The sequence below is a fragment of the Labeo rohita genome, chromosome 5, assembly GCF_022985175.1.
Source record: "Labeo rohita strain BAU-BD-2019 chromosome 5, IGBB_LRoh.1.0, whole genome shotgun sequence".
Lineage (NCBI taxonomy): Eukaryota > Metazoa > Chordata > Actinopteri > Cypriniformes > Cyprinidae > Labeo > Labeo rohita.
In genome coordinates, this window is record NC_066873.1 from 42,834,669 (window position 1) to 42,847,242 (window position 12,574).

Here is a 12,574-nt window from a genome sequence, read left to right on the forward strand (position 1 = left end):
TGCTCATGAAGTGACTCTCAGAGCAGTTCTAGAAATTGTTAATGTGTTCATGTACACTGTAAAACACAATTTGTTGAGTCAACTTAAAATAATTTGTTGTTTGAAATGTTAAATTATACTAAGTGACAACTTAGATATTTGAGTTGAATCAACTTAAAATTTTAAGGGTTACTTACCCATCTTTTAAGTTTAGCAAACACAAATATCTAAGTTGTTACTTAGTACAACTTAACATTTCAAGTTGACTAAACTTATTTTAGTTGACTGAAGCAGGGTAGTTTAGTTTTAGTTTAAGGCAGCAGGGTAACAAATTATTTTAAGCTGACTCAACATATTGTGTTTTTTATTTTTTACAGTGTACTCATATATTAAGGAGGCAGAGGCTGAAAGCACCGTGAGCCTCACACGTATGTGTATAGTAAACAAAACTGTGTGTTTGCACCATTCACTAACACAGACACGCAGAAATACGGCTCTTATTAAAACGCATTCTTAAAGTACCAGTACTAGTAAAATGCGGAATCGTACCATTTTTAAAAGCAGGGTATGGCGATACTTTTTAAGTACGGGTATGTCGTGCAACACTGCTGCAAACTCTACGTTCTCAGTCGGCCGGCATCCCACAATTACACCTGCCCCCTGAATTTTAATTCCGAATCCCAGACTTCCTCTCAAAACAGGCTAAAACAACCAAGTGTTTCCTAATTAAATGTTCCGGTTATGCAAATGATTCATCCAATTTAGGGCTTCATTAAATAATTGACTTCTCTTCAGGGGAACAACTTCCAGACATGCAGGATAATTGAGGGCAGTTCCAGGAGAGCAAAGGGACAGAAAGTAATCCATTCTGCTCTTCATTTCAGCCGCTTTATTACGTCCAGAGTTCCTGTAATCTCCAACAGTCTTTCTCGTCTCTCGTCTCCGAAGGAATCCCGCTGGCCTAAATTGGGAATGTGAAATGAAAAACAATTAATATTATCAAGTGCCTGAGCTTGGTTGTAATTTCGTCCTTAATTGACCTTGCGTGTGGCCAAAGCTGGCAACGATTAATGTCTCCAGGTGTGCGGCTCAGCAAAGCTGTCACAAAGCATGTGAGTAAAGGCTGCGAATACATATTCAAATGTATTCATAACTTATTTACACAGAGTGAGCACATTATAAATGCTAATACACCCACATGAAGCACTGCCTCATTTTTTTTGCGGTTGCACTGAACAGATACTAAACTGTTTTGATGGAAATGTAAAGCTTACTGTGTATTGTAATGCGACTAAACTAAATGCATAACAGCAAGTATTATTTACTCGACATGCAAAAGAACATTTCTCAATCCGGCATCTGTGGCAAGATGAATCACACATGGGAGCATTTGAACTTCCACAGGGGCCACGAATCCGCCACTGGCATTGAACTGAACGTAACATTTCATCATTTGCAGAAGCAAAAGAACAGAACTACAACAGAAGGCAACGGCTAAAGATGGTAACACTTCGTCACAGAGTTTGGTAGAGACGGGAAACTTATTTTGCCTTTCATTTTTCTAAGCAAGATTTTCAATTGTTTTTTTTTTATGAGCTGGGTCCCAAACCGTTGGGCTTTTTATACTGAGGAAATTGTAGGGTTATTATCATTAACTAAAATTAAAATGAAAACCATAAAAAATATTTTTGTTACTTGAAATAAAATAGATGCAAGCTGAAATAACAGAAAATATTAAAAATCGCATGTATTTAGCTTCATCTAGTTGCCAAAACACAATTTCTCATTTACTTTTTAGTTTAAGTTAAAGTTTTAAAATGACTAAAAATAAACTGATATAAAAATATACTGATATAAATAAAACCTAACTAATAAAAATGTCAAAAACAACTAAATTTGTAAAATTATTAGACTTTAATTTAAATTAAATTAGAAAATATAACAGACTGATTCAAAATATGAATAACTAAAATATTGTATCAAAGATACTAAAATAACAATGAATAAAAACTATATAGAAACTTAAAAAAAATATAATAAAACTGACAAAAACAACAAAAAATATATTTTTTATTTATATGAAAGTGGAGAATATAATAATAAAAACTAATTCAAAATATAAATAAAAACTAAAGTAGTATATACTAAATATTAAGAATACAATAGTATATGATAAAAATATAATACAAACTAATTAAAATATGAATAATAACTAACATAGTATATTAAAGATACTAAAATAAAAATGAATAAAAACTATGTAGACACTTAAAACAAAATCTAGCAACTATTTATTGCAGATTATGGTCTTTTTTGTGTTGCCAGTGCTTTTTTTTTCCAAAAGAAATAATGATATAAAAAGCCTTTATGTGTTGTGCATAAAAACATAAGAACGCACATCCTGTTGTAGTTTATTGCTTTAATAAGTAACAAGCCTAAAACCCAAAACATACTTTAAGAAAGTATGTGAATGCAGATGCTTCTAGCTATGCAAGCTTGATTTCATGCATCGTTGCATTTCAAAATGTGTTGCATTCTCTGCAAGGGGCGAGCGGGTATTCACATAAAATGTCTAATTTTATCATTGCTTCTCTTTCAGAGAAACTATTGTCATGGTGGAGCACCAGTTTGAGGAGAATCATGCTAAGCATGTTAGCGCTGGTTTAAAGTCATATTTGTGAATGCACTTGAGTTCTGAAGTTTATTAGTGCATGACTAGTGCAATGCATTAAACATTGGCAGTGCATTGATCAAGCATTTGCATCTCAGTTCACAAAATTGTGTAAAATCTATTCAAAATAATTGTATTAAATACTGTACATTTGGTAAGCGCTTGATTTAGTTCTCATGGGAACATAATCTCATGATTTATTTACAGATTTATTTCTTCTCTTTTAGACTGTTAAACTTTTAAAATTAGAGTTGCAGACATTAGTTTTAAGATGAATTACACATTTAAAAGCATTCAATTTAACAAAGTTAATGCATTCACCTAATTTGACATCGCAACTGCTGTTCTTTTATTCTTTTCTGTCTGTTCCCTACAAGCCCCCAATTATCGAGCTGTATTACTTTACAATTACTAAGCTGTACCAACCTAGATTGATCTTTGGGCTACATGGAGATAACAGGTTAATAATGGAGCATGTCTGGCCTTTTGTCTGGAGCTCCAGCGGTGGTTGAACGTGAAGAGCTGCAGTGAGAGATTTCAAGAGGAACTCGTAGTTTAGCTGAATGAGAGGCAATCAATGAGGGCTTGATTACCTACATAAAACTAGAGGTGTGAGGTGGTAGTGTGTGCTTTATGCCTTTTTCTGTGAACCTTTGTGCTCAAGAGCCTATTGGGGTGATCTGAAAGTAAATATGAGGGACTTGTATGATCAAAATGAATACTGAATGTGTGTTTTGGCATGCAAACAGTTCTTGAGATTTTGCATTTCTGTATTACACTCAGAATACTAGCATACTACATTTACTCTCTCTCTAGTAAATAGTATACCTATGTATGCACAGTATACAAATTTTCTGTATGCATACATGCTTGAATGACCAGCTGCTTTTGCCAAAATATCTAGTATTCAGCAGAGCGCTATATCCCAAAATGCATTGTGCTCAATTTGACATTCATTTTAGTGTGAAGAATGAACCCAAAGCAATATCAGCCACAATTTTTAACATCTTTTTCTTGACACATTATTTGATTTGAACTGCTAAGTAAAAATGAAAAATGAAAACTGTTATTTACAAGATGCTAACTAATGCAACTCTAATGGAGTGTTTATGAGGTCAGTATTTATACAATGACAATGTGTAAATGTAAATGAACAGGATGTTAGTAAAGAGAACTACAACTAATATGATATCCATATTTAAAAATGGTTTAAAGTAGGGCTGGGCAAAAAATCGATTTAATCGATTTATCGATTTTGTAGTTTAAAACGATTTTTATTTTGCAAACTCGAGTTTTTTGCCACAATAGTTTTTTCGGACTTTTCCGTGTTTCGTCCTTGTGCGTTACCGTAGCGCGATATGAGCCAGGCCCAGCCCCCGCCCCGCGTAACACAGTCAAAACAACATGGCAGCGTGTAGCAGAGAATTACTTCCAAAGTAACTCCGTAATTTGGAACTGGTTTGGTTTTGATGCAGCAGACAAAACACAGACGAAGCCTTGCTGCAAAATATGTTTCAAAGCTGTTGCTACTGGAAGCAGCAGTACAACAAATCTTTTCCAGCACCTGAGGAATAAACATCCCGAAGAATGGGAGAAGTGCAACCGGCTCCGCAGCGAAAACGGCTCCTCTAGCACACCTGCTAAAAAGCAAACTACACTTCCTGAGAGCTTTAGAAACTGTGTGCCTTATGATAAGAACGGAGCGCGATGGAAAGCGATTACAGAGGCGATCACGTTTTATATTGCCACAGACATGCTGCCAATTTATTCTGTCGAAAAGCGAGGCTTTAATCACATGCTGAAAGTATTAGATGCGAGGTACGTTGTCCCCAGTCGCAAGTATTTCGCCGATGTAGCGCTGCCTCACCTGTACAATACAGACATAGAGCCAGACACAGATCCTCTCGAATGGTGGAAGCTGCATCAGCCCAACTTTCCAAGGCTAAGCTTACTGGCTAAAAAATATCTTTCTATTCCAGCCACTAGTGCCCCCTCAGAGAGGGTATTTAGTGTGGGTGGGGGAATAGTTACCTGCAACCGGGCCTGCCTTAAGCCAGAGGTTGTGGACAGGCTCATCTTTCTTGCAAAAAATGTTTAGAATGAGCATAATGTTTCAGAGATCTAACAAGCACGTGTTTTGTTGTTCTAGATAAAAGTTTACAATTGTTTACTCTTTGAGCAGGCTATATGTCTGCCACAGGCATGTTTCATTTTTTATATTCACACTATACTGAGAAGAGTTTATTTTTTTAATTGTAATGTTATATGTTACAAAATTTGTAATTATCTGATTTCTTGAACAGAAAATTTAAGCTACTGTGAAGTTGTTGCACTTTTGCTTAAACCTGGGTTAAAGCTTGAAATTGTTTAATGACAGAGCCTCATTTACTTTTTGTTTTGGGATTCTACGCATTTTAACTCTTGAGGACAATCATAGCAATAAAGTTGCACTTTTGACACTATATCTGATGTCTGCAGTCATTTTTTAAGTGCATTGAAAAAAAAAAAATCGAAAATCGAATCGAAACTCGAATTTTTCTTTAAAAAATCGAAGATTTTTTTAGGCAAAATCGCCCAGCCCTAGTTTAAAGCTGTTTAATATTTTATGCAGTAGATTAAAACATAGCCTACTGTTTATTATAGTGACTTAAAAATGTACTTCATAACAAGAATAATTTGTACATACAGTATATACCCTGCGGTAATCAGTAATGCTGCATTCATGTCAGAAAGATTGCATTTATGAGTTGAACGGCTGAACGAGTGGGGAAACTCAAAACTTTCTTTAAGCTCTGAGTTTTGAGTTTGGGGCATGTCAGTGAGAAAGTATTGTGGTTGAAAAAACTATGGCAATAGATGCAGCATCTGTATTGACTGGCTATAAAACTAGCTAGCATGACTTGAATGCATCCAGTGTCGTAATTTCGACTTCCCAGCTCATCAGTATGAACTTAAACGCATCGGAAGAAGCAAATATTCTATTCCAAACATGGCCATAGGCTAGTAGGCATATGATTTTGATACAGGACACACATAAGATATCATAGCGGAGGGCTGTGACATTAAGTTTTGTTAAGTAAGATGTTCTGTGCTATGATTCAGTCTGACCGATTCTCCATCTGATAGGAAAGTTACACTGAGCAAATGCGTGTACCACAAGACACGTACACACATTTAACATCCTCTTATGACTCAGCGGACTGTGATTGTCTGATCACAGACAGAATGCAGTGCCTGGTAACAGTGACAGTGTGATAGAGTGTGTTCAGAATTCCCTGTGGCGATCAGTCGTCATGCTTGTGCCTCCGTGTGCCAGGGGGGTTGCTTAAAGACAAGCCAAGTTAATTAGCGTTGTCAATCTCTACCCCTGAATATCTCTTAGCCTGCCCCCTCTGAGACACCGCTGAGTTAAACACCAGCCCCAAAGCTACAGACAAGCTAAAAGTACTCTCAGTGTCTGCTTCTGTCATACATTTGACCCTAAACTATTCTTATTTGGTAGACTGCCTCACCAGGAAATGGAAGGAGATCAAAGACTTGATTATTGGAGAGAACTCATGAAATCTTAGCCTGAGGCAGTTTTATACTTGAGGAATCTTATTTAGGTGGTTATGTATGTTCTCAGGTAGTTTTGTGTATGTGTTTGTCAAAGTAAAACATGATTCAGAAATGCAGTCCTCAATTTGAGACTTTACTGAACCTACTGTCTGTGTTTCTGTGTTTCTACTTTACTCAGATGTTCCAGTTCTGTTCCTGTCTCAAGAAAATGAATGACACAAGCAAAGAAACTCAAGGACAAATCTGAGAGATAAAAGTCAACTTGAAGAGATGCATTGCCTAGTCCTGGACTGTCAAGATATGCTACACCAGAGAGGACTGTGCGCACAAGCTTTGAGTTGGAAAGTAGGGCATTAAAGGTGTCGGGGTATCCTCTCACTGGTCAGCCTGAAAACTGTATCCCATTAACATTTTATTTGCCTTGATATTTTTAGGACAAGCATGGTTACGATTGCTGCAAATGTACACAGTGAGAGTTATGTGATGTGAGATTTTGCTCTTGGCTATGAAACCATGATGCAGACTTCTGGGACATACTCGCAAGCCTACCCTGCCAAAGTTTCGTGCTGTTCAGAACTTACACAAAGAGAGATTCACACAAAGGTTGCTCATTGAGTGTTTAAGTGCCCCTGTGGACTAATGGGGCTGAAGCTCAGGATACACCCAGTCCCTCTTTTGCATATAAAGACACTTGCTTATAAAGACTCTTTGTGCCAAAACCAGAACCTACTCTGACAGCATTACCACAAAGACTTGTACTAAAACCCTCAGTCATGTGACCTGAGGAAAGGACCAGTCACATGCTCTGCTGCCGTCGGCTGGTCTGTTGTATTTTATTTTTTTGTTACTGCAGCATTTGTTATGTTCAGAGTTTGCCAAATGTCAAATATACTGTGTGCTATAACTGAATTTTTTATCTAATTAATTGTTCATTCACATTTGACTTGTGAAAGCAGACAAAAAACCCACACATTCAAGTTTGTATTTACATCTATGGTCCATAAACTACTCTTGGATAACATGGTGAGCAAAGAGCCCAACCATTTGCCAACTGTTCACAGCCACAGCAATGGCAACCCAGACAAAACACCCACCGCCGTGACTGTGCGCTCAGTGCTCCTCAACCGGAACTCTCCAGATATTGAAAGCAGACTTAAACGGAGACGGAATCGCACACAGCAGGTACGCTTTAAAGATTTGGAGGATGATGATGAGTCTAAGGATAATAAAAATGAGAAGGTGAGGAGTAAGAGCCCAACGGAGGTTCCAAACTGGCAGAAAGAGTTGACAAACGGGCCCTCGCTGGTGGGAGCGGTCCGTGGGGACATGGAAAAGACAATTGGAGCAGTGACAGCATTTTTGAAGAGAGCGCCACCGCACCCACTTACCCCTGGGCCTACCAGACGCTGTTGGGTCCCAACGCATCCATGTTCGCTCACACTGCCGCTGCCAACTCAGTCATGCAGGAGTACAGCCATCCAAACCTCACCCAGTCTGCAGAAGCCTCCCTCGCTCTCTGCCACGCAGACTCGCAGTCACAGCCTGGGGGGAGCCTGGGATGACGGAGACTCCTCCGATGAGCTGACCGCACAGGACTACATTCCACCTTATAGATCACAGAAGAGCTCTGTCCAACATTGTACCCCTGCTGAGCAATCAAGGTGCCAGAAAACTGAGGACAATCAAACTGCCTCTGTGGGTACATCAACACAACTCCAGCCATGTAGTGCTGTGCCGCAAAAACAGTCTAGAAGAAGAGGTAGGAGGAAAGCTTTAAACAGAGCAGCAAGTGATCCTGGGAAACCTGAGCCTCCTTGTACTTCCCCAACTAAAACTGTGCACAGAAGCCACCAACAGTCTAACCAACCCAAGAAGCTTCCATCCAAAGCTGTGGCACACAGAACTTCGTCAGACATTGTACCTTCGCAGCGTTCCTCCACGCCCAACACAGTTCACAATACACCATGTAGTGTCTCTTCCACACAGCCTGAAGCAAGCATTGATTCAAAAATCCAAACTGTCCCAGACAACACAACATCTTTGCAAAAACCTGAGATAGACCCCGCATCTTGTCCATCTCATGCTGCACCACCTCCATCAACCACATGTCCCAAAGAAACATCACAATGTTGCCCACAGCAGGCTGCTGAGGAGAACATCAGTTTGACCCCCACTGTACCAGAGCCTTTGTGCACTACCACAGCACAAGTCATATCCACTGTCACCACATCCTCAACACACGGGCAATCGTGCATGTCTCCAACTGAATCTACAGGTCAATGTTGCACACCTGCTATTCAGAATACAGCAAATTGTAAGACTCCCCCACCAATACCCGAGTCCCAAAGCATTCCAGATTCACACACAGATCCTACAAGTCCTGCCCAACCCAGGCCTTGTTTCCAGACGTTGGAAGAAACCATTGTGTGCTCCAACGCTGCTGGCTTAAAGGCAGTGCCCTGTTCTCAAGGAACACCTGCAGTTGCCTCTACGTTCAGTTCCACACAGCCATGCCAGAAGACTCCAACACAGCCCGTGGCATGTGGTAACACCTCAAATCAACCTGTGTACTCTGTGATATCTCCAACACAACCTGTAACTCCTATTCAGTCTGTGCCAAGATGTATGAGTCCTAAACAGAATGAGCCATTGGGTAGGACCCCTACCCTTCCTGTACAGACTCCTATGTCAGCTGCACACACGCCAACACCTGTTCAGCCTTCGTCATCTTGTAAAATTCCAGTGCAGTCTATACCATACTGTGTCAAAGACAAACCAGCATCCTTTGGCTCTCCTACACAACCTATGGCATCTCATAAGATTCCTACACAAACCCTCCCTCACAATGTGATGGCATTTCCTCCCGAGCCATCCTGTGCCACTGCTCCACACCTTGTCTCACACTTCAAGGGCCCCGTTGCAGCTGCGGCACATGTTATTCCTGTTGCACAAGCTGCAGTACATTGCATTTTGGATCAACAAAATGTGGCAACCCATGTGACTCCTTCCATCCCAGTTCTGATTTGCAGTCCTTCCACACAGCCTGCACAAGGTAAACTTTCAGTTCAAGAATTGCCACACTGCAACTCTAGTATGCAAAATACAGTGTCTTGCAGTATTCCCTCCCAAATCGTGCAACACTTTAAGACTCCTGCTCAAACAGTATCGCACTCCAAATCATTTCCACAAAATATGTCACCTGTTCTCTGTCCTCGTGAGGCAATGATGTACGCAAGTAAACCCCAGGAAACTGTGCTTCCCTCTGCTAATTTCAGGCATTCTTTACCTCCTTACGCCTGCCCTCCACAGACTGCTCTGCTGTACTCTAACGCTGGGGCGAGCCCCTCCCCTCCTCAGGCCTTCTGCTGCACTCAGGACAGACGAGACAGGAGAGAGTTCATGCTTCCTCCCCCACCACCTCCTCCTCCTCCTCCGTACACCCCCCGAAAAGAGGGCTCCTCTACTCCTGGACAGCCCCGTAAGCCTCCTGTTCCCAAAGCTGAGAGCAACAATGCTGAAAAGGACAAAGTGAAAACTGGGGTAGTAAAGCCAAATGCTGAAGCAGGAACTCACCACCAGACAGGTGAAACCCCACCTCCTATCCCTCCCAAATGTAAGGCAAGAGCTACGGTGAGGCCCACCTGCTTAAGCAGCCGACGGGCGATCCTCGGCCCAGAATCCCAGGCCAGTGCAAACCACTTGCCTCCTTCTGGGGGGACGAACCCCCAGGCCCCCCTTGGACCAGCGGAGGGCCAAGCGGACACACTGCGGCAGGTGCAAGAACTACTGGGGGGGCTTATGTCTGGGGCTAAGTGTAAGCTGGACCTGGCAAAGGCAAAAGAGAAACTGTTTGGCCCAAACGGCCCTCTGTACGACATTGGGGCTCTGCAGTCTCAGCTGCACAGCCTGGAAGGGGTGTTGGAGACCAGCCAGAACACCATCAAGGTTTTACTGGACGTCATTCAGGATCTGGAGAAGAAGGAGGCAGAGCGAGACGGGTGAGTAAGCGAGTGAGTCAAGGAATAATGTGGTAAGAAGAAAAACTGTGAATTCCAAAGCATATTTCGTTGGTAGAGTCAAATGGGTAACAGCGGTAATTCTCTTCTTTTTTGTGGCTGGTAGAAAGAGAAAATGAGAGAGACATAAACAGCAGGAAATTGTTCCAACCCTCTGCTTTTGCCTATAATCCTATGTTGATTGTCATTAACATGTTCCAGCAGTGATGGCTGTGATGCTTTTTAAACAGCCCTCCCATCTGTCCACTCATCAAGTTCATCACTGAGGGATATGATTGTTTTCATAAGAAAGGCCTCACAGCGTGTCTTCTTGCTGAGAGACTTTCCAGATTCCCGTAGACTATAGAGAACGTGCCAACACATTTTACTTTGAAAAGTCTCAAGTAGGATGTGTGAAGACACATTCAGAGATTCAAAGTGTTTGCCATATTCTGAGAGATGCTGCTTTGAGGGACATCAGTTTTATTACTTTTTACTCAAAAAAATAAAAATGTTCAGTGAACTTTAATTAAGAAGCGCTGTCTGCCAACAATGATAAATTGAGCATTTTCAAGTTTTTTTTTATAGTGGTGTGTTATGTTGCACAGTGGTGCTGGATTGCAAATGATTCAAGTTCAAATCCTGCTCAGTTCTTCTCATTTTCATTGTTTCTAGTATTCTTAGCTAGATTAATTTAAGTTTATACAGCCAAAATACCAGTAAACTGTGAAAGGTGTAAAGCAGAATATGGCAAACACTTTGCCTTTTGAAGTCTGAAGCTACCTTGTATTGCTACATAATACTGTTTTTACCAAACATTGGCTACTGATTAACGATGTGGATCAATGTATGTATATAGATATGTTTTTGAAATGAATTTCTGTCCTTTTTTTTTTTTTAAACATTTATTTATGGGCTTGTTTATGCCTTTATTTGGACAGGTCAGTGTAGAGTAGACAGGAAAGCATTAAGTGAAGAGAGAGGGGAGTGTGATCGGCAAAGGACCACAAGCCGGGTTTCGAAACCGGGTCGCTACGAGCGCTACTGCGCTGTATGTTGGCGCACCAACCGCGAGGCTGTTGGCACTGACGAATTTCTGTAGTTAAGGTTACAGCAAAAATATAAATGCAGTCCCAACACAAATGCATTTTACAAATTTCAGTTTACTGCACGAAATTAAAATGTTTGAGAATTGTGTTGTATTCGTTAATTTGAACGAACTAAACCAAACAAGCCATAAAAATTCACTTTTGTGTGTGCCAAGGCTTTCACTATTATCTACAACATAATTTTAAGAGCATAATTGGTGATGTTTAGTATGCATGTGTGAATCCGTCACACTATTACAAAATTAATCAAAACAAAATCCTTAGCCTCATTATCAGCCATCAGCTGTTCACGGGCCATGAACTATGAAAAAATGTTCAGCTCTACTATGCCCTGTCAGACACTGCTTAAACACAACTAAAAATGTATTTTTATTTCTTGAATAAGAAATGAATGTCATTATGGTATGATGGCATAATGATCATCATAAAAGCTTGGTGATTAAGAATTTTTGATATCATGTGTCTGTAGTGAGATAGGGTTACTCACTGATGGGATAGTTTCTTAAAGAAAAGCGCCACCAATTTCATTCATCTACAGCAAAAATTCAATTTCCAAGATAAAACGCAATAGGCTGAAATCCTTTAAAAATTCATGTCTGTGGCATACTAATGATGGACCAACAGTGCACTCAGATTGCAGATAGTGGCTCTGTGTTCTTTTTGGCTCTTACTGGCTTCATCTTTGTTCTTTATTTATTTCTTATATAAGCTGTTTTATAAGCTATTTGTTTTTCGTATGTGGAAAAATAATATGCATAGGGTGTTTTTTTTTTTTTTTGTAGAATTGCTTTTCTTTCTTTTTCATATTACAACTCTTTCGTTGGCTGTTTTTTGTTTCCAGAACTAACTGAAGTGAAATGACATGCCGTCAGGCAGAAACATGTCATTTTTCCATTCTTCTTCAAATATGATCCAAAATGCATTTCATTTCAAAGCCCTGACATTTGCTACTGTGGTTGCTAAGTTAAGAAGCTACTGACAGCACAGAATTCACTACATATTAGCTTGATTGGAACTATTTTGATGCTGTTATATGTCTGTCTTGATGGAGCAAGTCATCCAGGCTAATGCATCCTGTGGTCTGCAGTTCTTTTGCTATAGCACATCTTTTTACACACACGTTCTTGAGTCAAGATTCACTGAACAGTATTCTTTTTAAACAATCATAATCCTAACCCTACACTAGCCATACAATCAAAGACATTGGTCCAGGAACATCTCATGTAAGCATGAAATCAAAATGTACCTTGTTTTCCTAATGC

General features: G+C 40.1%; 1 protein-coding gene across 6 annotated transcripts in view; it reads left to right on the forward strand.

The window, feature by feature from the left end:
* Positions 1 to 12,574, forward strand: part of LOC127165537 (uncharacterized) — a 131,852-nt gene that overhangs the window by 25,951 nt on the left and 93,327 nt on the right. For all 6 annotated transcript variants that reach the window (XR_007827797.1, XR_007827796.1, XR_007827798.1 and 3 more), the window contains exon 3: positions 6,387 to 10,206. Coding sequence is in view for 3 of the 6 variants with exons in the window: in XM_051110261.1 (XP_050966218.1) it covers positions 7,202 to 10,206 (3,005 nt within the window). In the remaining 3 variants the exon portion in view is untranslated. The remainder of the gene's footprint in view (positions 1 to 6,386; positions 10,207 to 12,574) is intronic.